The sequence below is a fragment of the Lissotriton helveticus genome, chromosome 3_1 (genome assembly GCF_964261635.1).
Source record: "Lissotriton helveticus chromosome 3_1, aLisHel1.1, whole genome shotgun sequence".
NCBI classification, from domain to species: domain Eukaryota; kingdom Metazoa; phylum Chordata; class Amphibia; order Caudata; family Salamandridae; genus Lissotriton; species Lissotriton helveticus.
Window position 1 is genome coordinate 1931089787 of NC_136061.1, and position 25074 is coordinate 1931114860.

The window sequence follows — 25074 nt, forward strand, 5'->3', positions numbered from 1 at the left end:
CCGTGATGTGTCTATATAGCAGCCATTACTTATATAAAGTGCCAAGGATCTATATTTACTACTGCTGCTGCAGGGATGGACTTCTTTATGAAGCTGAGTTTGTGTCTTTCTTTACTCTAAGGGTCCTAGCACTTTGGTACAGCAATTGACCCTGAATCATGATAGCAGTTTATTTCAACTCTGATACGCAGCTGGTCAGCAAAAAACTGTAGGGAGTTTATTTCCATGAAGACGTCACTCCCCTGAGATTGGAAACCATTCCTAGCAAAGATGGGGAGCTCACCCAGGCTACAGCTAGTGGCTGAGAACCTTGAAAACCCACTTCAGATATATTTTAGCTTAATATAGAGGGCCTATTGGCCCACATATGAACTTTTAGTAGAGTATTTCATTAAGGTGGTTTCCTCATGTTTTCAGGATATTTATCCATCAACTTCTCTCCAGGTTTGAGCTTTGCCCTTAATGTGCATCTTTTTTGGCATGCAATGACGCATGGTGCATAATGCAAGTGTGTGGTGTCTGTGTGACAACTCGCTGTGGCATTTCTTCGATGAGTGGCTCATGATAAGATGGAGACTGTTCCAAAATGGAAATCGACATACATGTTACAGAGAATGAAATAAACTAATGTTCACAATATACAATAAGACAAGGAGGAACAACCACATTTATGCTGTTTCTGCTTGAATTTTTTGCTGGCTTATCCTATGCTGAATCTAGCACCTCTATCAACCCAGTAAAGTGAGGAAGCAAATGATCCTGGGACCCACTGAAAAAGTGGAAGAAACAAGCGCTTCTTAGACTCAATGCCTCTGCGCCAAAACCTCACCTATCCTGACGACAGCATGGCCCGGCTGTGACTTCACCGCTACTAACCATTTTCACCACTAGCTACTGTCTTTGTGTTCCATTCCTCTCCAGAATGCAAAACGGTAGAAAAAGTCTTAGACCACTTACCTTCATGTTTGTATAGTCTATGCCTCTCACAAAAGTGCCTACAGACAAATAACTTACTCAGTATGTACTATAAATAACAAACACCAATAAAAGTGCACATTTTATTGACTGATTTAGGACCACAATTATTTATTGGGTAGGTAGTCGAGCAAAAACACAAAACACTCGCAGAGGAGTGAACATACTTGGACATAGTACAATTAAGAAGTTTGTGTGGGAATGTGAAAAAGAGTACAGCTGGTGAGTGAGACCTGTATTCTTTTCTCACTTGGTTCTGCAGTCTGTTACCGTTCACTACACAGGAGAAACACATGGCGAATATTTTTGTAATACTGTAACACGGTAGAACGGTCTCTGTCCTGCTGAAGAGTGGGGAACATTTTGATGCTGCTGAACTCACTTTAAATGCTGTGCTCTGCTGAGCCTGTTGTCACAAGCTTGGCTATCTCTTCTGTTCTTCCTGCCAGTTTTACAAACATTGCAAGCCCAGGGGCAACACTGGGAGAAAAGGGAGCCTTGCCCGTATGCGATGTCTAGCAAGACAACATGTCCTTGAGGCAGCAGCCAGTCTGAGGCTCCTTAAGAAGCATGTTCACGACATCGTAGAACTTGTTCTCATAAGCCAGCTGGTAGTACAGGAAGATGTCTTCACAGTAGCTGAGCAGCTTCTTTAGGTTGTGAGTAGCAGAAGGAGGTGTGCTATGCTGCTGGAACCTGGAAGAGAAGAGGTACAGTGTGTGAGAGGTCACCACGAAGGTGCAATGGGTGGGGATGAGAATGGTGACTAATAAGGGTCAATGGGTGGAAAGTGCCTATAAGGGGCAGTGGGTTTACTGTGAAATACAATGGTTGGGAAGCCAAGCCACCAGTTAAGAACACGTTGCTCAATGTAGCAGCTTATTTCTTAGGACCTGTTTTAGAGTTTGACAGACAGGTTACTCCGCCAGAAACGTGATGGTTATCCTGAATGCCTTATTACAAGTGCCTTATATCCTATGGCACTAGTAATAAAGCAGATGGGATACCCATCACGTTGTAACATAGTAGCATCCGCCAAACTGTGACTCAGGCCCTTAATCTTAATCAAAACAAAGGAGATGCTCTGCTCCTTAACTTGTGGCACATATATTGCATACATCCCATAAGAGGCTAAGGAATTTAGTAGCAGAATAGACCTTTCTATCTAGAACTTTGAACACTGAATTTCTAGTTGGATCATTTATCACAGATTTAAGTCAAAGCACAGCGTGATGAACATGACTCTTGTAATATTTAGCTAAAATATGTTTTCTGTCTGGTAAAAAAGCAAAGGACGATTCAGAAATCCCAACTCTCACTTGAAATAGGAGAGCTGATCACGTGTAGGGACATAAAAAAAATCAAATCTAGTCACAGAACCATAACATGCCTTATTATTCAAACCAGTGTACCAACATGAATAGGATTCTCATTACTTCCACAAGGAAACAAGATTTGCTCACAAGAGAGAGTAGTCTTTTCTTTTGTGTTCTCTGGAGAGGAGACATGGAAGCACCATATCCTCAGACTCGTTTAATCAACACCAAAAAGCTTTCCAGGAATTGAAAAACCCCACATAGTTTGGTCAGTTTTGGGGAGGATCCAAATGGGCCACCTTGATAGCTACAAACCTGCACTTGTCAGGCTCTCATCTATTTGTACAAATGTGACAGTCAGTAGTAGGCCACCAACCTGCTAACAGTATTCTGAATTCGCTGTAACCTCTTTAGACGTCCTGCCACAGATCCAAGAAACAAAGAATTATGATAATCCAAAGAACGAAGGTTAGTCGACTGAACAACTACAGACCAGGTAGAAGAAGGTAAGGAAGGTTGAATTTTAAATTAAAAGCAATAAAAGAAAGAAGCAAGTGGTCGATAATTGACTGACCTGGCTTGACAGAGTCAATTTCCCATCAAAGTGAAAAACTTATTTCAGAGCCACTTCATCAGAGGTAGAAAGGAAGCTCATGTCAGATGGGCAAAAAGTAGTAGGGGTGCCTGCTGACATAGAGACATTAGAGCAGAACAGAATTTCATACTTATTGGAATTACATTTGAAAAAACGTCTGAGATAGCCAGCAAGCGACTGCTTGTATACCATCTTGAAAGGCAGAGCAGGGATTAGACATTGTGTATTATCAAAAGATGCAAGCAAAAAACTGTTTACCACATCATTCATATATAAAACCCTAAGGATCGTATAAGCTGAGCCAGAGGACGGCTGTACAGATTAAAAACGGTAGGGCTCAACGAGGAGCCTTGAGGAACATCCTACATTAAGACCTTAAATTCAGAACGGAATTGAGGGAGATGGGCAGCTTGATATGTGTGATCCAAATAGCATCTGATCCACTGGAGTGCTGAGTTCTGAGTCTCTGACAATCCTAATAACAGTATATCTTGCGACCCTGTATTTAAGGCGGCAAACGGGTTAAGCTGCACTAAATCTACTGTATGGCCACTGTCAGCTGACATTCGAAGATCGTCTAGAACAAATACTATAGTGCTTTCTGTTCCATGCGCTGAGCGGAAACCAGATTGTAATGAGTCCAAGGTGCTGTGTTATTCCACAAACCTGGAAATCTGCCTATTGATATATTTCTCAAAAATGTTTACAGGGAAAGGCAGCAACAATGTGGGGCAAAGGTTTCTTAAAATGGACGGCCAACATTGGCCTTTCTTACCAATGGAACAACCAGGGCCATCTTCCACTCACCCAGGACTATAGCCTTCCGAAATGGATTTATTACAGATGTTCCACTGAGGACTAGTAACCACCCTTTTCCAAAGCAAAGGAGGAATTGGATCCAAAGGGAAACCAGAGGAGACTGAATTTACCAACTGTTGGAACATCTCATCTGTAAGCTGTTCAAGGCTAATACAACCAATTTCATATGCACAGGATGGGATTGGTAGGATAGCTTAATTGGATATTTCAGCTGTGCTACCAAACCAGGTAAGTGAAGCTTCCATACTCTTGCAGATCTTAGAGATGTACTCGGAGAAGTTGGATAAATCAGTGCACACCTGCTCAATTTGCTCGAAGAACTGGTTAATGCATGAAGGTCATGACTGTGAGCATGTGACTGAGAAACTCATCGCAGCAGTATTACAAGCACATACCTAAGCTAATCATCAAGGTAGGGAAAAGCACTCCGTCTGCAAATGCGCAGTCACCACTGCTAGGCCCTTTGGAAAAATAACCTTGGAGCCGCAGTGACCCTGAAAGGAAGTACTTTAAACTGGCAGTGATTTCCTCTTACCACAAATCAAATGTACCATTGATGAGCAGGGTGGATGGGGATATGGAGGCAGGCGTGCTCGAGATCAAGCGCTGTCATCCAGTTACCCTGCTGAAGAAGGGGGAGATGGCCTGCTGGGTTGTTATGCAAAAATGTAAATGTACTGATAGGATGAAATAGTGAGGGGCCTCAGATCAAGGATGGGTTTGAGAGAACTGTTCTCCTTGGGAATGAGAAAGTACAGAAAGCAGATGCTGCTTCCTTGATGTTGCGGATGCACCCTCTCTCCAGCACCTTTCTGTGGGAGGGCCTGGACTTCTTCCTGAAGGAGAGAAAGGTGTTCTATGCTTAGAATATCTGTACGGTGTGGGATGCTGTTGTGGTGGGGTGGTCATGTGTAGTTCAAGGCAATAGCTGTGTTGGACTATGGCTAGGATCCACCTGTCTGATGTGATTTCCCCCTAGGAAAGAAGTCAGGTGTCCTTCCCCCGACTGGTGACGCATGATGGGGGACAGGGTTAAGTTAGGCCAGACAATTAACTGTATAGAAGCGGTAGGTCCCTTTCTGGAGCCACCTCTGCCCCTATCCCTTTTGTTATCTTTGTAGGGGTGTCTATTGTGCCCTCACCCGGTCTGCATGTGGTAAGCCTGCATGGACTTTGCCTTCTCTGTGTCGTTTCTGATTTTCTCAAGCATCTATTCACCCTGGGGCCTGAAAAGGTGCTCCCCTTCAAATGGGAGGTTGAGGAAATGCTGCTGGACCTTGGGCTCTCAGTCTTGAATCCGGAGATAGAGAGAAGGCGTGGCGTCCGAGAATGGTGCTGGTATTAATGCCCATTCACTGTGCATATGGCATCCAACGAGCAGGGAATGCTAGAGTTTGAGATGACTGTGACCTCAGACACTATCCCCTCCCCACAGTATCTGGACAGATCCAGAAGGTGCCTAAGGAACTCTTGCATCTCATCCCACTGTGCCGTTTCATAGCATGACAGGGTAGCCACCAAACTGCTTATACAACTTTGGGTTGCCACTCCAACTGCCACCCTATTGCCCACTGTATCTAGTTTCTTGATTTTCTAGTCCGGAAGAGGAGCATGGCTAGAGGCCAGAGCGGAGGCGCGCTTACAGCTGGTGCGCACTATTAGGGAGTCAGGTGGAATCAGCACTTTAATGTATTTTGGGACAGTAGAAGAGGGTTTAAATTTTTTTCTCAACCCTCAGGGTGACTACAGTAGCATTGACTGGCTCCTTGAAATTCTTAGGGGTCCTCTTTTGCACTGCTTTGCTTTTTTTATTTTGCAACAGAAAACCACACAAATAGCTAATAACCCATGCAATGGTCCTTTGTGTCATCAGTATAAAAGCTCAGTGCCCTTCTAGGGTCTAAGCAACCTTTCAAAGGGTGAAGGGGGGTGAAACAACGGCAGAGGGATCGATAGGCCCATGTGGAAGGGAGTCATGATCTATTGTGGGAACGCCGTCTGAATCTTCAGCATAAATTTGTCTGGAAAGTAGGTAATGTGGAGCTGTTGCAACAAAGGCATCTGTAGTTTACTCATGTGATGCGCTAATGTAACAGCACTGAGGAAGCCCGTTTTAGATGTCAAAAGACTTAAGGAACAGCTGTGGATAGATTCACATGTCTTGCACATGAGAAATGTCAAGACCGTTATTAGACCCCACTGAAATATAACTAATGGTTTGGGAGGATACGTGTCTGTCTAACATTTTATAAAACGGCTACAACTGGTTAAACAAAGACTGTTGATGAGGTAAATACAGAAAGGCTGAAATGGCAGACAAATGCCTTTCAATGTGCCCACAGAAAGACCTTGCTGGGATAATGAAAGAACAAACAAAATGACATTAGAAAGTTTAGTTTGTAAGGGGCTGGTGTTTCGGGCACCACAACAGACAATACATTTGTCCCAGTGTCCAGCGTAGACCGGCTTCGTGGTTGGATGTCTTGTTGCAAGAATGACATCAACCACCTTGGTCTGCACATTTAGCAACTGTTGACCCTATCACGGACAGTTGACATCAAAAAGGAAGGACACACAAAGCACAGTGCATGCTGTGGAGGAAAAGATAAGTTTCCTCAAGTGTTAAAAAAAAGATTTATGGGAGAAGTTGGGTGGAGCATGATCATTTATACGTAGAAGGCTCTCCTTTCTGGAGAGGTGTGGCGCAGCGGCCAGGGAGGCTGACTCCAGAGTGCAGGGCTCACAGTCCGTTCCCCAACACCAGCGGCAGATCAGCTCAGCACCAGATCAGCTCAGCACCATGTGACTTTGGGCAATAGGTCACCTAATCTCTCCAACTGCTCCAAGTGCCTTGAAACCCTTGGGGGTGAGTTGTTTGTGCTTTAAAAATACCGGATTTTAGATTTAGATTTCACATTTTTGCACTGCATATGAGGTACTCGAATCCCCTGCCATCTAGATAGGAGACCCCCACAAGTTTGGAGGAAAGAATTCTGCATGGAATTCAGTTTTCGATCTCGAAAGGTTTACCCATAAAGAGGCTTGTAAACAGACTTCTCTTTTTAATGATGTATGTATTTCCTGAAACATTTTGCATTTTTTGGATTTCAAATATTTGTGTTGCTGTGAAGTACCACATACAGAATATTTGAGCCATCCAGCAATTCCCATAAAACTGCTTCAGAATTCTGGAGTAAAGTTGTCAGAAAACGATATCACTGGATAGGCCAGGAACCCAAAGAATTTGTCATAATGGTCTGCCAGGAGAGTGCCCAAGTGTGCCAGAGATTAGTCAGACGCAACTCACATGAAATTTCTCATTCTTCTCATGCAGGAGACTACAACACCGCCAAAATCAAAATGTTTTAACTTCTTTTTCATTACAGGTATAGTCATCATATTCTATACCATTATTATGATTACGGAGTTCCTAGAACAAATTTGAACACCAAGTAACTTATTTTTAGTGGCCCCAGATCCCAGGTTGGAGGCTTAACACTAAGCTGCTTGAGAACCAGGTTTTCTGAGACACACTGGGGAAACCACTGATTATTACTTCAGGGAGAATAACGGAACAGCATCCTCTAGGTCATGGGAGTGGGAAGCTTTCAAAGTGGTGCTGCGTGGATACTGTGAAGCGATGACGTACAGGATTCAGGGGACAACTATTTCAATTTCAATTTATTTATATATGATTTGGAACTCAACTGAGATCCACATATTTACAAAAATAAAAAGCATACAATTACAACAGAAATTTTTCATACAATCATAACAATTAATATAAAACCAAAAAACATTTGAAAAAATTAAAAATTCTGTGACAAAACATTTCATTAGGCGGATTGCACATAGCGTCCAATAGGGATTTAGAGGAAAAAATGCGTAGCTTTAGACATATTGGTCTCAACCACTTTCGACGCTGAGCCCTTAGGGCAGGACATATAAAGAGGATATGGGAAATATCCTGAATTGAGGAATCAATGCTACATAAATTACATTTATCGGAACAACCATGCCATCTGGCTAATAATTTGTTTAAAGGGAGAAGGTCGTATCTTAAAAGAAACCAAAAGCGGCGTAAGCCGTGGGGGAGGGACCAAGATACATAAGGTTGTAACTTTTTAAATATGAAAGAATTAACAACCATGGTAACACCTTTCTTTGTACAAAACATATCTCTGTCCCTCTTAAAACTTAACTCCCATGTTGCCCGTTTTAAAGACAGCTTTAGCTGATGCAAAGATAATGAGAAGAGCGATGATTCCTCTAATTTTAATAACGTAACTGCCCTTCTAAAATTCTTTATAAGTAAAGAATATTCCTTCATAGGGCCCAATAGTTCTTTTTTGATTAGGCATCTTAATGTATCGGGGTTGCACTTGGCTAGATGAAAAACCCAACGTATTACTCCTGCCAGCGCCTGAGCCCAGCTGCTTCGTAGGCCTAATTCCAGTCTAAGGGTTTCTACTGTGCACGCATTGTTGACTGACAATAAACAACGTAAGAGTCTACCCTCAATGGTATCCAAAAAACCCCATTGACTTAGATCTATCAGTTCAGTGCCATAAAGCAGGGAAGCGGGCATTTTCGCTCGAAATGCCTCCAGGAGAATTGCAAAATGTCTTCTACCAGTGGATTTATAAAGAGCGCCCAGTCCCTTCCCCTGGGACATGGCTTTCCTGGAGTTACCATCTATATGTGCTTTGTCACTTAAATTGCCACAAACTATTTTTCCCAAAAAAACATAGGTCTTTACAACCTCCAACTTTTCATTCCCTAAAAACCAACAGAAATTGCATAATTTAGATTTTTTCTTCCCCGTGAAACACAGTACTTTGCTTTTAGACATGTTAATTTTCAGATGATGCTCTTTAGAAAATAAATGCAAAGCATGCAGGCGACTATTAAGGCCCTTAGGTGTAAGATCAAGAAGAAGTATGTCGTCTGCATACATTAAACATGCTACCTGTTTGTCTCCTAAAGAGGGGGCTATTCCTTCACTCAGGGAAAGGATCTGTGGGAGATCACAAACATAAAGGGAAAATAGTAAGGGTGCCAATAAACAGCCCTGTTTAAGACCATTGGCTGTCGGAATTACCTGGGAGAGGCCTCTTTCCCCCCCCAACAACACTCTACACCAAGGCTCAGAGTGGAGTTCCTGAACTAGATGCAAAAGCTTGACTGGCATACCCAGAGCAGATAGTTTCCTCCACAATAGTGGGCGATCAACTCTGTCAAAGGCCGTGGAGAAGTCTATGAAAGCAGCATAGACTCCCCCACCTCTAACCTTGACGTATTTATCCGTTATTACCTGGAGAGCGGTTAAATTGTCCAGGGTACCATGATTTCTACGGAATCCCGTTTGTTCTAAAGGGAGAATATTTGCCTGGGCTACCCAGTCATTAACTTGTTTCAGGAGGCATCTAGCGAAAACCTTGCCAATAGCGTCTAACAGAGCTATTTGGCGATAATTTTGGGGAGCTAATCGATCACCCTTTTTAAAAAGGGGAACTAAAATACTACCTTTCCATGAGGGAACTATCTTTCCGCTACAAAGACAAGCATTAAACACTGGGCATAACAACTTGCTCCATTTTTCACTGTTGTGTTTTATAACCGAAATGGGTAATTCGTCTGGCCCCATTGCGCCAGATGAACGCATTTCCCTTATAGCTGTTCTAATATCTTTTTCCGATAGGGGAATCAAAGGCTGATCCTTATCATTGACTGCAACATTAGATAATAACATTCCGTTTATTGCATAAAGGGATGTAACATAATCCACCCATATATGCTCATCTATGGGAATAGGGAGTGGGCGGGTTCTTGATCCACACCCATCACCTATAAGTGACCAGAATTTTCTCATATCCCCTTTAAAAGTAGCCTCTCTTAATTTGATCCAAATTTCATCCTCCTCATCTTTCCGTAATTTTTCCTTCAACCTTTTCCTCCTTCTTTTTAGTAAGGTTACTTCACTAGCTCTTTCGGTAGTTCTATTCAGATATTGTTTCCTTACCAGTTTATTTATTTCTATATTAATGGCTCGTAGGGGCCAAGAAGTAGTTGCAGAGCACCTATTCCTATTCGGTTTTTTAGTAAGTGAAGTTATTAACGTCATGAAATCTTGGAAGCACATCATTTCTGAACCCTGCCAATTGGCGAGATCATCAATTGCAGTATCAAGGACGCTCTCCAGATTTTGTTCAGCTTGAGTGTTCCAATGACACCTTCCTGATTTTACTTCAAAACTTACATGATCACTATTTACAGACCATTGATCAAGGCTCTGAGGAGTTATGTTCAAGGTAGAGAGGAGTAATTTGTGGTCACTGAAAACCGTATCAATGACCCTAAGATCCTTAAATAAGAAAAATGAAGAGTTCTCGACTATAACGTAATCTAATATGGATTCTCCCTGATGGGACTTATGAGTAAAATTTGCCGGAGAGTCAGAGGGGAGTCTTCCGTTCACTATAATCCCCTCCATTTCAGAAAGTTCTTTGAGGAGCATCTTCCCGCGCTTATTTGTTTTAGATTTCTCGGGAAGAAGAGCTTGTGGGATATGATATGAATCTTCTTTGTCTTTATCTTGAAACAGAGACATACTTGTATTGGAAATTTTACAATTCAAGTCCCCTACAAAAATAATATTAGGGGAAGAAAAATTCTCCCTTAGGCTCTGAATATACACAAAAACTCTTCTTAAGATTACATTAAAACTCACTTCAGGGGGAATATATGCGTTAATCAATACTAGAGGTTTAGCTATTTTAACGTTCTCAAAACTAAACAACGTTATAGCTTGAAAGAGATTACTAGAATCCATATAGTGGGAGAAATTCCATTTTATCTCAGTGGATAGGAGGCAGGCAATTCCCCCCTTGGCGTGTCCTCTCCTGGAGGAAACAGCCTGACCATCAAGAACAAAATAGTCCCTTCCCAAATGAATTTTCTCCGAGCACCAAGTCTCTTGGAGACAGATCACACTAGCTTTTAATGACAAGAGGAAATTGTTTTTTTCCGGACAGTTCTTTAACCCTGCACAATTCCAGGATAATAGCGTTATATTCTCGCTAAAGATGAGAATTAGGAGGATAGACGATTGTCAAGTTCTTTGAAAGAACGCCGGGAAGCCAGTCCCAACGGACAGAGGCATCTCCTGCTTTATCCTGTAGATGGAATATTGATGGCTTAGGGTAAGACACTGAACGGAGATCTTTTGATAGTTGAATTTTTAGATCATTAAACCCTCTATCTTGTTCTTTATTTCCTAGTACTGCCTTCGGAAGGGGGATAGAGGATCTTAGGGGCCCTAAAGGTTTAGAGGGTTTATCAAAGGAGAAATCTCCCCAAAAGGGCGTCACGTCGATCCCTCTACTCTGAAAGTATTCCGACCGTTGTAGAATAAGATTCACCACTAATTTAGAGTAGAATCTTACCCTCGTTAGGCTACCCCCCTCGATCTTTAAGATCCGTACTAAGTCTATGTCCGAGGTGAGTAACAATTTCAAATTTGCCGACTCTTGAAAATATTTAAGAAGCAGTGATCTATTTAAGATGCAATCTGCATCAAACAGGGGAAGAAAATCCAGGATAAGAGTGTCTACGCTCTCATCCATAAATGATTCAGGGGAATTTAGACGGACTGCTGCTATTTCCCTGTTAACAGAGAAGGGGCTCGCCAGGGGGTTAAGCCTAGGGGAACTAGAGTTTATGGTGATGGGTTCGTTTTTCTTCGGCTTCAAATTTGGCTGGACCCCTATAGTATTAGGGGGCCCCTCAAGGGGGCATGAATACAAAGGTTGAGGAACTAAAGTCTGTATTTCATCATTTTGTACCGTCAAGGGGGACTGATGAGGTTCTTGAACACAAACTAATTCCAAGTTTTCCTTCCAACAGATTTTCCGCCGTCTGTTTTTTTCAATTCTTCTGATTAAACGCCTCTTTTTTGCCCCACGTTTTTTACTTTTCCCTGAATTCTCCTTATTTCCAACACCATCTGGATCGGGGGCCTCCTTGTCACCCACACCCTGCTGTTTATTGAAAATGGGAAAAAGTTCCTTATCGTCCTTAGGGTCTGTTACATAAGGGGCCACTGTTGGCGGTTCTAATAATAATGAGTCCATTTCCAATGGGGGCGGAACTATATCATCCTTAACTGATCCTTCTTGTAACACCTCTACCAATGGAACTAAATGTACTACACAGTTGGAGGAGGGTTGTTCCACAAGGTGAACTGATTGTTCTTCAGCATTTAGGGGATGGGAATTATTGACGGTCCCAGTCTTTAACTCAACCGTTTTTTGGTCTGAAAACTTTCCTGCAACCACATCTCTGTTGGAAGCAGACTCCCTCTCTAATTTACAGTGAACTAAAACTTTTAGTATTTGGGTAACTGTGTCCATTACGCAATCTGATCCCCCAACAAATTTCTCTAATAATACTAAAATAGAAGACAGCAGATGTTCCAGGGAAGATAAAAAGTCAGAGACTGGTTTCTCCGATTTGTCCCTCCTAGGCGGAAGTAAGGAGTCAATACCTGATATATTGAGAGTGGGACTCAGTGGGACTAGTGAAGTAGTGTGGCTCACTGGTTAGAGGCGGCAGACCCGAGAGCAGAGGACGGCCCGGGACCAGGGTTCGATTCCCGGCGCGGCAGGTTTCTGGACCAGGGTCAGCGGACTCGATAATTCTCTCGCCTCGGTGCCCACTCTGATCAGCGTTCACACTCGGCAACTCTGGGCATTAGCTTGCCTCATCTTCACTAACGGCCCCACCAGACCGCCGGGGATGCCTGGTCTCACCCTGGAGATACCCATTAAGGGACCATCTCTCAGGGAAGCCAGGAAGGGTTTCGCAGCGGTCGAAGCGCCTTGGGACCCTACGGGTAAGTAGTGCGCTATATAAATGCCTATACATACATACACATGCCTATACATACATTGAGATATGTGACTGAGAAATATTCGAGGGTGTGCTATTATATAAGTGAAGAATCGGTGGCATTGATGTTAAAGGTGTTTTTATAGACTCCCTGCTCTTAACAGTATCGACCTCGATATATCTTTTACAAACCTCCAAATCCGAATCGGATAAAACAAAGTCGTTATTTTGAGCTTCTCTGGAAGAGGAGAGAAGGGATGATAAATATTTTTTAGGAAAACGCTCCCCAGTTTTTGACGAAGAAATTGGATCCCGGCCTTCCACCGCTTGTAGATTGTCTTCGGAGGGAATTTGCGTAGAGAAAGGGACAGGGGTAGGATCGGGACTTACAACTACAGAGGTTACTTCCTTCTCCATGTTATTTTCAAACCCTGAACCCATAAGACTCAGTCCCATTTGGGCAGATGGAACTTTTACCAGAGGCATATGGGCAGAATCAGCCATGGCCGCTTTATTTTTTCCCCTTTCCCAAAGATTAAACAGCTGACAGTTACCTTTCAGTTGTTTTACCTGATTATCCTTATTTCGAAGGGGATTAGATTTTGTTTTAGAACAGGCCTTACCAACCAAGATTCTACCAGACCTAAGCTTTTTGGCCGTCATTTGTTAAACAAATAAACAAAAAGAAGGTCTATGGCGTTAATAAGCGTAAATCAAATAGCGATAGGGACCACAATTTATAAATTATAAAACACACAAACTTAGTAATGGTTGAAATAAGCTTCAAAGGGATGGGGGCACAGCACGGCCTACTTCGGCCTCTGAGGACCTCAGAGGACCCGCCCTTTGCCCGGGCTTAGCCCCGGGCGGTGCCCCGCGCGCGTCCCCGCTACGTTTAAATAGGAGAGTTGGGGGCGGGAAGAGACACCAGGTGCGCTGGGATCTGAAAGCGCTAGGCAACCTGGGTCTCGCAGTCCCAACCCCCGGCAGCGTCCGCGCGTGGCCAAGCTCCTCGTGGATCAGGAAGCAGGGACTCCTCCAACAACAGTCTCAGGCAAGGTAAATTCAAAAGTGCAGCAAAGTTGTCCAAGAAAGGCTGCGAGCGGCACCAGGGGACAACTACATGGCACAGATATCCTAAAGCAAGAAGAGTTACTTAATGAGTTACAAAAAACGACAGGTGGACACCCCACCATTGAAATGGGAATCACTACTAGCCCTAATAGGGAAATTGAGGGGCTGTGATTGCTGCTCCTATCTGACCAAAGCCCAGAACAAGCATGATAAAACCGGTAAGCTACTTAATAATACCTAATAAACGTAGATCACAAATACTCAGCATAAGGAATGCACGAAACAAGATGGTCCACTTGCAGGTGGAAATGAATCGAGCATTTCTTGACAATTACTCACGCCTATATACGCCAGGCAAGACGAGCGTGCACAGGCAATTCACAAATATGTCGTGTATGGAGCGTATTTCTGTGGAGGGGTGAACCCTTTCATTGGAGTCATTAAGAGGTTAGGGGAGCGCAGGGATAGCTCTCGGGCATAGACAGCCTCCCTATCGTATTTTACAAGAAATTTGCAGGACCTGGTCCCCAGGCTGACTTCATTGTTTAATGCGCTAGAGACGCCGGAGAGCTATCGCACAGTATGCGAGAGGGGTTGATAACGGCCTTAACTAAACCGAGGAGAAACAGTGAGGAGGTTGGGTCGTACCATCCTCTCTCCCTGCTGAATGTCGGTTAGAAGATTCTCAGTCATATACTAATTGACAGACTATTATCCCGATTACAGAGACTCATTTGCCCGACCAGTCAGGGTTTATTCCCACATGTTAGCACCTTCCAAAACATTAGGCGACTGATTTACTTAATAGATCATTCCACGGAGCTCGCCACGAATGCATTGGTTAGGGCGATAGATATTGAAAAAGCCTTTGACTCCCTGTCCTGGGATTTTCTGTAGGTTGTGATGTTCAACATGGGCCTACCCAGTGGGTTCAATAGCTGAACAGAATTGTTATATACAAACCCAGTGGACTACGTGAAGATGGCTGCACTGCCTCAGAAAGCTATGCAGTGAGTAAGGAAACCTGGCAAGGTTGTCCCCTATCACTGATGCGGTTTGCAATGGCCTTGGAGTCGTTGGCCAATGTGCTCCGTCAGGGCGTCCTTTACCATGTACTACAGCTTAACAATGACCTAATTTATTTGTCAGTATATGCTGACGATCTGTTATTGTATGAGCAGGAGGTGATCAGAGCCTTGGAGCACTTTCGGGGCCGAGGGTCAAATGGGCATTCCCATCTGTAGATGTTGGCGAGGGGACCAAGCTCGCAGCACTGGGGGACCCTCTGCAGTGGGAACCCACCACAATTAAATACCTAGGGATCTACGATTACTGCACGATGGACCAACCTTTGGACAGCAACGTCCTGGCAGCTGTGGCATTATTGTGCCTAGCAGTCAAGCTCTGGTTAACACTGCCCTTAACCATCATGGGCAGAATAGCCCTGATAAAAATGATTGTTCTCGCCAAACTTCTATATTGCTTCACTGCTAACAAAGATTGCATCCCAGGAGTTGGGTGGGGGCCTGGAATCAGGTACTGACATACCATGGATAGGGAATCAGGGGAGGATAGTTTACAGAGGGGCGATGAGGACTCGCCAGAAGAACACACGCTTAGATGTGAAATCTGGAATAGAAGTGAAAATCCACAAATGACAAGCAGATCAGCACCCACTACACACCACAGGCGGAAACGAGAGGCATAATATACTGAAAACATATATCCACTGCGATTCCATTGATTCAGAAAGCAATACATCCTTGATCACCAGCAGGGCTGTTTAGAGTTTTTGGTTTTAGTATATTTTTATATTATATCATAGTTTTCTCCCAGAAGATACTATATCCCTAGAATTAGCTGTGTGCGAATTTTATGAACATTATCCTGGACGTAAAAGATCCTGGGGAGAGAGGGAGTAGACAGGACATTAAAACGCCCCAAAATATATTTTAACACGCATTGGCATAGCCAGTAGGTCTCGCCTTTGGGACCTTATAAGTGTTTAACCAGAGATATTGACTTTGCCTATGTTTTTAAGGTGTGCTGTCTACAAGTCTGCAGCATGCTAAAAAGTTATGATAAAGAAGTGTCAGACGCATTTCTGTTACCTTATATATGACCAAGAAAGCATTATCTACAACTGAACGATCATATTAAAAAAGTATAAACAATAAATAATGTCTTGAGATTTATTGTCCTTTTAATGCTGGCAACTTCTATGTGCCTGTCCTAATGGTTGCTTGTTATAGTCTTTATTGTTATGGGGGCATAAATAACAGGAGGGTGAAGGTTGGAAAATAGTACCTGTATAACAGTCACGACTGCACTTTTGAAGTGTGTGCAGTCAGACTACCCACAGCAGAAAACCTGTGCTGCAGTTTTTGGACAGCACTAAACCACCCGCTCTATAGGAAGAAAACGAAGCCTGTGTGGCCATGTTTTGGAGGACAAAAGACCCACTGGTGCCACATCAGCACACACCTCCTGTTGTGCAAGTAGATACTTATGCTTACAGTACATGCCAAGGAAGCAAAAAACACGGTGGGAGTCAGAGCGCCACATGAACAGAAAGGCAACCTTCCACTCAAAACAGCACCACATAAATCCACACCAGGCTCTGCTGCAGGGGTTGCTAACTAGGAAATGCCCAACTACTGGGGCGACAGGCGAAAAAACTGACAAGGCAAAACACAGCGGGGCATTTCTGGCAGTCACCGTGCAAAAAGGCATGCTATATGAAGGGTAACATATGCTAAATCCAATGGTTGAAATGGAATTTCAGAAGTGGAACTCACTGGATAGGAGTATGTGTGCGCCCGATTTTAAAGTGCAGGTACTCTCCCACTAAAAGTACTGAACTCCCCGCGAGAAGTGCAGGCACACTCTGCACTTGTGAGCACCAGCCCCTTTAAAGCACTGACTAAATCGGAGGTACAACGTGCAAGAGTAACCTAGTGATGCTAAAACTGCGGAATGCAGGCATTGCACACAGCCGTTGCTTCCAGTGGTGCAACTGGTGCATTGGCGCCAGGGTCACTGCCTACTCCACTGGCAACCCAGGCCCCTCCTGCTTCCGTTGACAGGGCCCAGCACTGCACCTTCTCTGTGATAATCCGAGCACACACATAACCATCATTACGGCCATTAATTATGTGCAGTAGCCCTGGCACCTGGCCTGTTCTAGACGCACAGCCAGCCTTCAACCGCCATGCCTGGGGTTAGGGTGCCACCGCTGCCTGTGGTGGCGCCTGGGCCCCTCCTGACTCTGCCAGGAGAGCCCAGCCCAGAACTCCCCCGTTGAATCTCTGAACACACCCATCACCGTCATTAAAATCATTATTGTTAAACTTAATACTTCTTTCCGTCAATGGCAATAAAGTATTTATTGCTCAAAACCTCTGTACCATGGTTTGGTATCAACAACGGGCAAAGCGACCCCGTACTTGTTGCCTCTGTTAAATCGATGAAAACTCGCAGGTAAATTAATCAATGACCGAGTTATATTCTTCCGGTAAATGTCAGCTCCACGCAGACAATGGCGGCTGCTATGGTCTCCCACTCCAAGCTCAGCTCCAACTGCCTTCTCACAGAACTCAGAGGACGTCACAGCCAGCCTCGAGATTCATGATGTCACAGCAATGCGCAAGTGGCACAGTGCACGACACTACTGCAGAATAATTATGTTACAGAGCAATGTACACAGAACATTCTAGCGCGCGCTAGTCTCAGCTGATTGTCTCAGGTGCACAACCTGTCTGAAACAATGGGTCATTAAGACGGAAACAGATGAAATGTGATTTTACTGTCTTCTGGCACTCAGTGCACCCACCTGGGCATTGCATTACGATGGACTCTGCCTATAACAAGAAGACTGCGAGAAAGACAAGACACCGCGAGTGTTGCGCACGCACTGCAAGGAATGCAGTTGCCATGCTGTGCGCCCCTGCTAGCTCCCGAAACCCATAGGCCATGGGAGTGAACATTTCAACAAAAGGTGAGACAAACACACGCCATCGGCCATTTGCGTGCTTTATTTTTGAAAGACACCCGCAATGGCCAATGAAATATGTGGAAGTTAACTAAATCACACAGACAAGTTTGGAGAAAGTCTGGATTGATTCCAAGAGGCCTCCCCATAAAGCAGAGCATCCGCGCTGTGCTAGGCTCAACCTAAAAAGGTACTTATTTGCTGTAGCGCTCTTCTGGTGGATACCTTACATAACCACGTTTCTTCACTTTAGGAATCTCTGTAGGTGCCAAACTGGATCTGAAAAACCTTCTACTATTTCTCCAGTATGGTGTCATCCACCTACATGGCAACTCAGTCCCATTTCTGGAAAGTATGACAAGGATTTGCTTATAGGTTCCACCCTTGCATGCTGATGCCATATTATACCATGACATTTTCTGCTGCTCTAGAAGCAGAACGTCATTAATAAACTGAGGATGGTAACATAATCTAACTTGGAACCTTATTAATTCCTAAAAGTTCACTCCACAAAACAGAGAAGCGGGTGGGTGGTAAGGACTCTGCAGCTACATCAGGAACCCCCATGAAAAGTCTAATGAAAACTTTTGTTTCTAAGCGCAGATTTCTCACCTTGTGAATCAATACCAAAGGAGCAAACTATACACCAGTGAATCATGCAGGGCAAAATTAACCTCCCTGCACATCAGAGTGACTAAACAGTAATAGCTTGTAAAAGTGTGACTTGATGCCCATGGGATGGCTTCACATATGTCCAACACAGAAGCACCTCAACCAGGGCCATATTAGCTCCCTTCGTCCTGGTGGAATGAAGCAAAAGCCACCAGGAGGATAGTTCTTGGCCAAGGCATTACCCAACATGATGTAAAGACAATTCATTGCAATAATGTTAGTTCCTGGACCACTTTTACATTTGTCGCACTGGTAAGTCTAATGAAACATTGATCATCCACCTGATACACCCAAGTCTAATCAATGTAAAAACAGACCTGCTTAGGATCTAGTCTGTGCAGATTCTCTTCCTTAGAGATATGAGCCTGAGACACAAATGAGGGGAGTGTGATGGACTGACCCATGTTAAAAGGCGTAACCACTTTTGGAAGAAAGGAGGCATGCATCCGAAGCACAAGTGTGTCAGGGAAAAAGGTGGCATGTGGATAATGGAGCGATAATGCCTGCAACTCAGTGACACAACACACATAAGCAATGGCCATGAGAAATAAGGTCTCGGAGTCAAGATCCTCAGGGTACAGCTGTGCAGAGTCTCAAAAGGAGCACATACTAGAAAAAAAGATCAAATTCAGATCCCACAGCAGCATAATGAAGAAGTCGGGGAGAAACGTCTGAAAGCCCTTTTAAAAAAACGCATCACAACTGCTAACTTCAACAAAGAGGGCCGATCAGGCAAATTCATGAATGGCAAATAAGTAACCTTTAACATTGTACACAGCAAAACCTTACGAGGCTAAAGACAAAACAAACAGAAGAACATTAGGCAGCATAGCCTATAAAGTTTAAGCCTGCTTCTCCTCACACTGGTTAATTAAAGAGTGGTTCTGTCGGGTAGAAACGCAAATAATTTAAAAATGCTGTTAATGCAATCAAAGAACGCCCTCTGAAAACAAAAATACACAAATACCGGCCCTCAGAATGAATGAACAGAAGACCTGAGATCAATTAGTTGTACTATGTATTATCTGAATTAAATTCTTTCAAATTAATGTTTCATACATTCCGTACATCGACTGTCAAAGTGAATTAAAAGTGCAAATACGTGACAATGGTGAATAGTGATCACGTGGTGAAGAAGTATATACAATGAAGAGTCAATCCAATACAATCAATATATACAAATATATACAAGTATTTTTCTCTGGTGGCCATGTACTGGTTTATGTCTAGAGATTTGTATTATTTCTTTCAGTTGTGTAGAATCCTAGAGGTACTAGGCCTTTGATGTATGTCAACGCTTCGACCCTTTGGCGCCTGTGTCTGTGGTCGCAGCGGGTCTTTCTCAAGACGGGAGTGTGGGGTGCGATGCATGACAGTCCTTGATTCCAGGTCGGGGTAATTCGCCTGAAATGGCAGGGCGCAATGGCCTCAAATCCGCATCTGTTGGGAGATTAGTTCAATGATGGATGGCGCATAATCCCATCGATCGGCTGCCTTGTGTCAAAGGCCTAGTACCTCTAACAGAAGTTGACGCAACTTCAACAAGCATTGGAAATGCAATAGGTCTCTCATTAGAAAAGTTGGAGCTAATTTTTTTGTAGATGTAATTATTTTTTTACTTATGTTGACGTTGATGTTGGCGCGAAATGAAGACAAGTCTGATGGGGTGGGGGCGGGGGAGAAGGAGAGTGAGCAGCCTTTGATGAGCGAGTGGGGAGGGGGGAAGGGGGAAGGAGAAACGAGAGACACGGCCCACAAAAAAAATCGGCGCGAATTGAAGACAAGTCGGATGGGGTGGGGGGCGGGGGAGAAGGTGAGTGAGCAGCCTTTGATGAGCGAGTGGGGAGGGGGAAGGGGGGAGGGATAAAAAGCAGACGAGTGCCTACTTGGGGAGGAATGAACGGTTGGAAAGTGTTAAGGGGTGGGTGAAGGAGTGGAACGGTCCAATGGTCGAAGGATGTGTGGGTGAGTAGACGGAGCCAGGGTGGAGCGGTAGGGCATGGCTGACAGCGGTGAAAGGGGGAGACGTGCAAGAATGTTGTGATGGGCGGAGGGGGAGGCAAGGTAAGAGTGTGAGCGGCTTAGGCAGGATGAAGGGCTGAAGTGTGTGAGAAGGAGTTAAGAGAAACTCTTGTGAAAGAAAATGTGGACCAGTTAGAATAGAAACAAGCCATGAGAGCATTGGGCATGCAGTCGTGGGAGCTGGGAGAGGGCACAGACACGGTGGCATAGCCAGAGAGCGGATGCTTTAGGCAGTGTGAACATGAGAAGCAAAGGAGGGCATTATAAGCACGTGGAGGGGCAGGGAAAGGCACAGGTGGGCATGGGCGAGGGGCAAAGCGAGGCTTCCAAACACTATGAGGCGAGGTAATGCGAGTTAACAGGTGCACAAATGATGCAAGTTAAATTGTATGTAACAGGACAGTGACAGGTTCGGGCAGAGCAGAGACAGGAAGAAGTTCAGGCCGAAAGGAGGGAGTGACAGGTTCGGGCAAACAAGGGACAGTGATAGGTTCGGGCAGAACGGGGGCAATCAGAGGTTTGGGCAGAAATAGGACAGTGACAGGTTAGGGGATAGCAGGGACAATGAGAGGTTCAAACAAAAAGGGGAAAGTGACAGGTTCAGGCAGAAAAATGACAGTGTGAGAGTCGGGCAGAACGGGGGCAATGAGAGGTTCAAGCAGAAATAGGACAGTGAGAGATTCAGGCAGAACGGAGACTGTGAGAGAGCCAGGCAGATAGGGGAGAGAGAGAGGTTCGGGCAGAGCGTTGGCATTGGGAGATTAAGGCAGAAACGGACTGTGGTACACAGAGAGGTCATGGGGTGCAACCCCTGGTGCAAGCAGGGGTTGCAGAGGGCAATGAAAAACAGAGGGACACACAGCGAGGGGCAATGGGCACGTCGGCATTCCAGAGCTTGTGCACAGTGAGGGGTACAAGGCGTGAGAACACTGGGCATGCGGCCGTGGGAGCTGGTAGAGGGCTCACCCACGACAGCATAGCCAGAGAGCAGATGCTATAGGCAGTGCCAACATAAGAGGCAAAGGCGACCATTATAAGCACGTGGAGGGGCAGGGAGAGGCACAGACGGGCATGAGGCGAGGCAATGCGAGTAGCGTGTTATCGAGCTTAAGATAAATACAGAAACAAAAGTCAAACACAATGCTCATTTCAATAATTAAATGAAATAACATTTTAAACATACACACATGTTACCACTAGAAAACAAAGCTTTGTTCAAATGATTCGGGGAGCATGTGTGCGCTTAGAAACCTATTTGTTTATTTTTTTAAAGCACGCACTCTTCCCGAAGCGTTTAACAATGGTTTGTTTTCGGTTAATAATAAAATGTGTGTGCAGGTTTTGAATGCATTTTGAGAAACGGACTGTGGTACACAGAGAGGTCATGGGGTGCAACCACTGGTGCAAGCAGGGGTTGCAGAGGACAATGAAAAACAGAGGGACACACAGTGAGGGGCAATGGTTCCAGAGCTAGTGCACAGTGAGGGGTACAAGCCGTGAGAACACTGGGCATGCGGCCGTGGGAGCTGGTAGAGGGCTCACCCACGTCAGCATAGCCAGAGAGAGGATGCTATAGGCAGTGCCAACATAAGAGGCACAGACGGGCATGAGGCGAGGCAATGCGAGTAGCGTGTTATCGAGCTTAAGATAAATACAGAAACAAAAGTCAAACACAATGCTTATTTCAATAAATAAATGAAATAACATTTTAAACACACACACACTCTATGTTATCACTAGAAAACAAAGCTTTGTTCAAATGCTTCGGGGAGCATGTGTGCGCTTAGAAACCTATTTGTTTATTTTTCTAAAGCAAGCACTCTTCCCGAAGCGTTTAACAATGGTTTGTTTTCGGTTAATAATAAAATGTGTGTGCAGGTTTTGAATGCATTTTGCTTAACTTTTATGTATTTATTTAAAGCACAGTAAAAAATCCTTGGCATTGCTGTGGGGAGGGGGGAGGAGAAACGCGAGAGACGGCCTGGCGGCCGTCAAAATGAAAGTAAACAAGTTAAAACAAGTCGGGCGGTACAACAGGGGCAGAAAAAAAAAACGCGGCCGCGAAATGAAAGCCTTTGATGCAGCAAGGGGCGGAGCGGACACCTTTGAAGAGCTGCTGGAGGTACCAAGCTGGGGAACAGATGGCTGGCTTTGATGTGCACGCGCTTTTTATGTCAATGCGCTTGCGCATTGAGCTTGCTTTTCACGGGCACTGCATGAAATCGCCAGTTTGGTTAAGCTCTGGATAAGCCCCTATATTCTCGCAAGCTCAATGCGCAAGCGCTTTGACAGGCGAGACCTAACAATGCGCAAGCGCATTGACAGGCGAGACCTAAAAAGGTTGGATGTCTAGGTCTATGTCCCCAAGCAATAGGGTCACTTACTGATGGGTCCAAGCAAGGTCTGAATCAGGCTACCATGAGGGACTCAGTAAGGGCATCTTTGAATTGAAGCAAGGGCTCTGAATGTGAAGGCCCGAGTTGCAAGAGCTCTTTCAGAAGATTGGTTTGATTCTTTACTGCTGAAAACTGCAGATCTATCGCCACTTCAGCTCTATGCAGTGCCACAGCAAAAGAAGCACTGTCCTCCATTGGGGGTTCTACTGGCAAGTCTAATTCCATTACAGGAAATGTGCTCAGGCCAGTGACATTTTGAAGGTCAAGGGAGATGCCAGCATCAGTGTAATAAAGACAGAGCAAATTATCCACTATCGCATCTTCATCTTTGTTATGAGGAACATGCTTCAGCCAATAGAGCGCATCTGAGTCCTTGAAGGCCATAATCTGCTAACAAATTAGAGGTGCATTGGATACGGGACCATAACTGGGTCTCAATGTGACATCAACACTATGGTCAGCCCTTTTGAGCGTTGACTGTGGGACTCCTCCCAAAATTGGGAGTGGAGTGGATACAGAGAGTAGTGCTTGGACTTCTTGCGCTTGCCTTTGGACTTATATTTTGAGTTAATCTTGGAAATAACCACAGACGTAGAGTGGAAAGGAGACTGGCCTGCTTCATGTGTTCACTGCTGTACAGTTTAGCTTCCTGCTTCCTGGTGGCCTTCTCAGTCATCAGGGAGCACCTATTGCAAAACTTGGAGTTCTGTTTGGTGTTAAGGCACCAATGACAGTGAATGAATGTAACCAACAAGTGCTTTTAACATGTATCACATGGTTTAAACTCTGTAGCTGTAGATGGACACATTCAAGCACACCATTGTTGAATGGATTGTGGTAAATTCAATTAAAAAAACAAAAACGTAGGCGCAGAGCCCCGGGTCCACATTGTAAGGGCGATGAAAAGAAGAACCTGACATCAGTAAGCACCTGTGGCAACTAGTCGGCTCCTTACTGTCTTGTCCAGAAGCACGATGGAGTCCTAATGAAGGCTTATGGCGCCACATGCTGGCGCACCTGAATGACAGCAATAGCATATTAGATACAGCCTGGTGAACGGGAAAATTCACAAGGTGAGGAATCTGTGGTTAGAAATATCTTCCAACAAAAAATATAATTGAAAAAAAAGTATTCATTTTTTACAGCTGAGGTCCTCTAGCAAAAATAGGACCTCTCTTCTGACACTATTTCAGATGGAGCACGCATGATGGCTTGCACCAGCTGCCTCAATTCTAATCTGAAGTTAAAATTGGGAGAACCATAGTCTGTTCTTCAAGAGAAGGGGAAGCAGGGCAAGCCCTGTTACGAATAGTATAGAGAACCACCAACAGAGCTAAAACCCTTCCTTTTTCATAAGGGGATCATCATAAATCAAAACTGTCAGAGTGTTAAAACAAGCAGCTCCTCTAACTCATGTGGGAAGGGGGCAAATTAGGAGAACAGTCATCCTTTGAGAAACAGAAAATACTTACTACTACATTTCTTAAGTACAGGAAACCAGTTCCAAGGAAATCCCAATTACCAACAATGTGAATTTATTAAAATCTGGAAGGAGAATGTTTTGGATTTCTAGATAACAAATATTCTGAAAAAAACGAACGTTGCCTAAAAAAAGCCATCACTTCTGTCCCAAACGATATCCAAGAGGATGACAATGAAACCCCCATCATAAAGATTCCATGAAGAATGGCTCCTTTATATTGTGAGAAAACTGCATGCAGATCTCCTTAAACTTTACAAGGGAGAAACAACAGTCCGGAACCCAAGAGATGCGTGATCCTCTCAGTGGAAGGATAGAGGGAACTGTAGTAGGTTTTACAAGAATGTCACTGTTTTCTGACAGTGTCTCTGGATTGTGCGGGTTGTTTACGTCTAAGTTGCTGTCTGGAATATCAAGCTTGTGGTGATGCATGATAAGCCTGGTGCTGTTGGTAGGTGGGGCAAAATGACTGATAAGTCTGAAGTTGGTATCTTTGATATCCTCCAACGTAGGAGTAGGCTCCTCATCCCTGTGCTCCACAAAAAAGGTGTTTTCCTGTACTGGAGCGTTCCTAAGGACCTAGCAGTATCTGTTACTGCCTTGATAGCCTGCAATGCGTCATCTATGTGCTTTCCAAAAAGCACATCGTCATCAAATAGCATGTCTAGGATTTTGCTCTGTACTTCAGGGCAGAATGTGGTAGCCTTAAGTCAGCCCGGGCATCTAAGGACAGCTGCACCAGCAAGCTGATGAAAGACAAGGGAAGATATGTCCATAGATGCATCAATTCGGAAACGGGTCTTTCTCCTTCCAGAAATATTAGCTTCTGGTAGAAGATCTAAATA

The 25074-nt window shown here is 44.3% G+C and overlaps 1 protein-coding gene across 2 annotated transcripts in view; it reads right to left on the reverse strand.

Annotated features, from left to right (window-relative positions):
* Nucleotides 1–1044: 1044 nt before the first annotated feature.
* The window catches only part of SPG11 (SPG11 vesicle trafficking associated, spatacsin), a 573976-nt gene continuing 549946 nt past the window's right edge, over nucleotides 1045–25074 (reverse strand). The window contains exon 41 of one of the 2 annotated variants that reach the window (XM_078682963.1): nucleotides 1045–1671. In XM_078682963.1, coding sequence (XP_078539089.1) covers nucleotides 1491–1671 — 181 coding nt within the window. In that variant the 3' untranslated portion in view covers nucleotides 1045–1490. The remainder of the gene's footprint in view (nucleotides 1672–25074) is intronic. The other variant, XM_078682964.1, reaches the window with a different exon arrangement.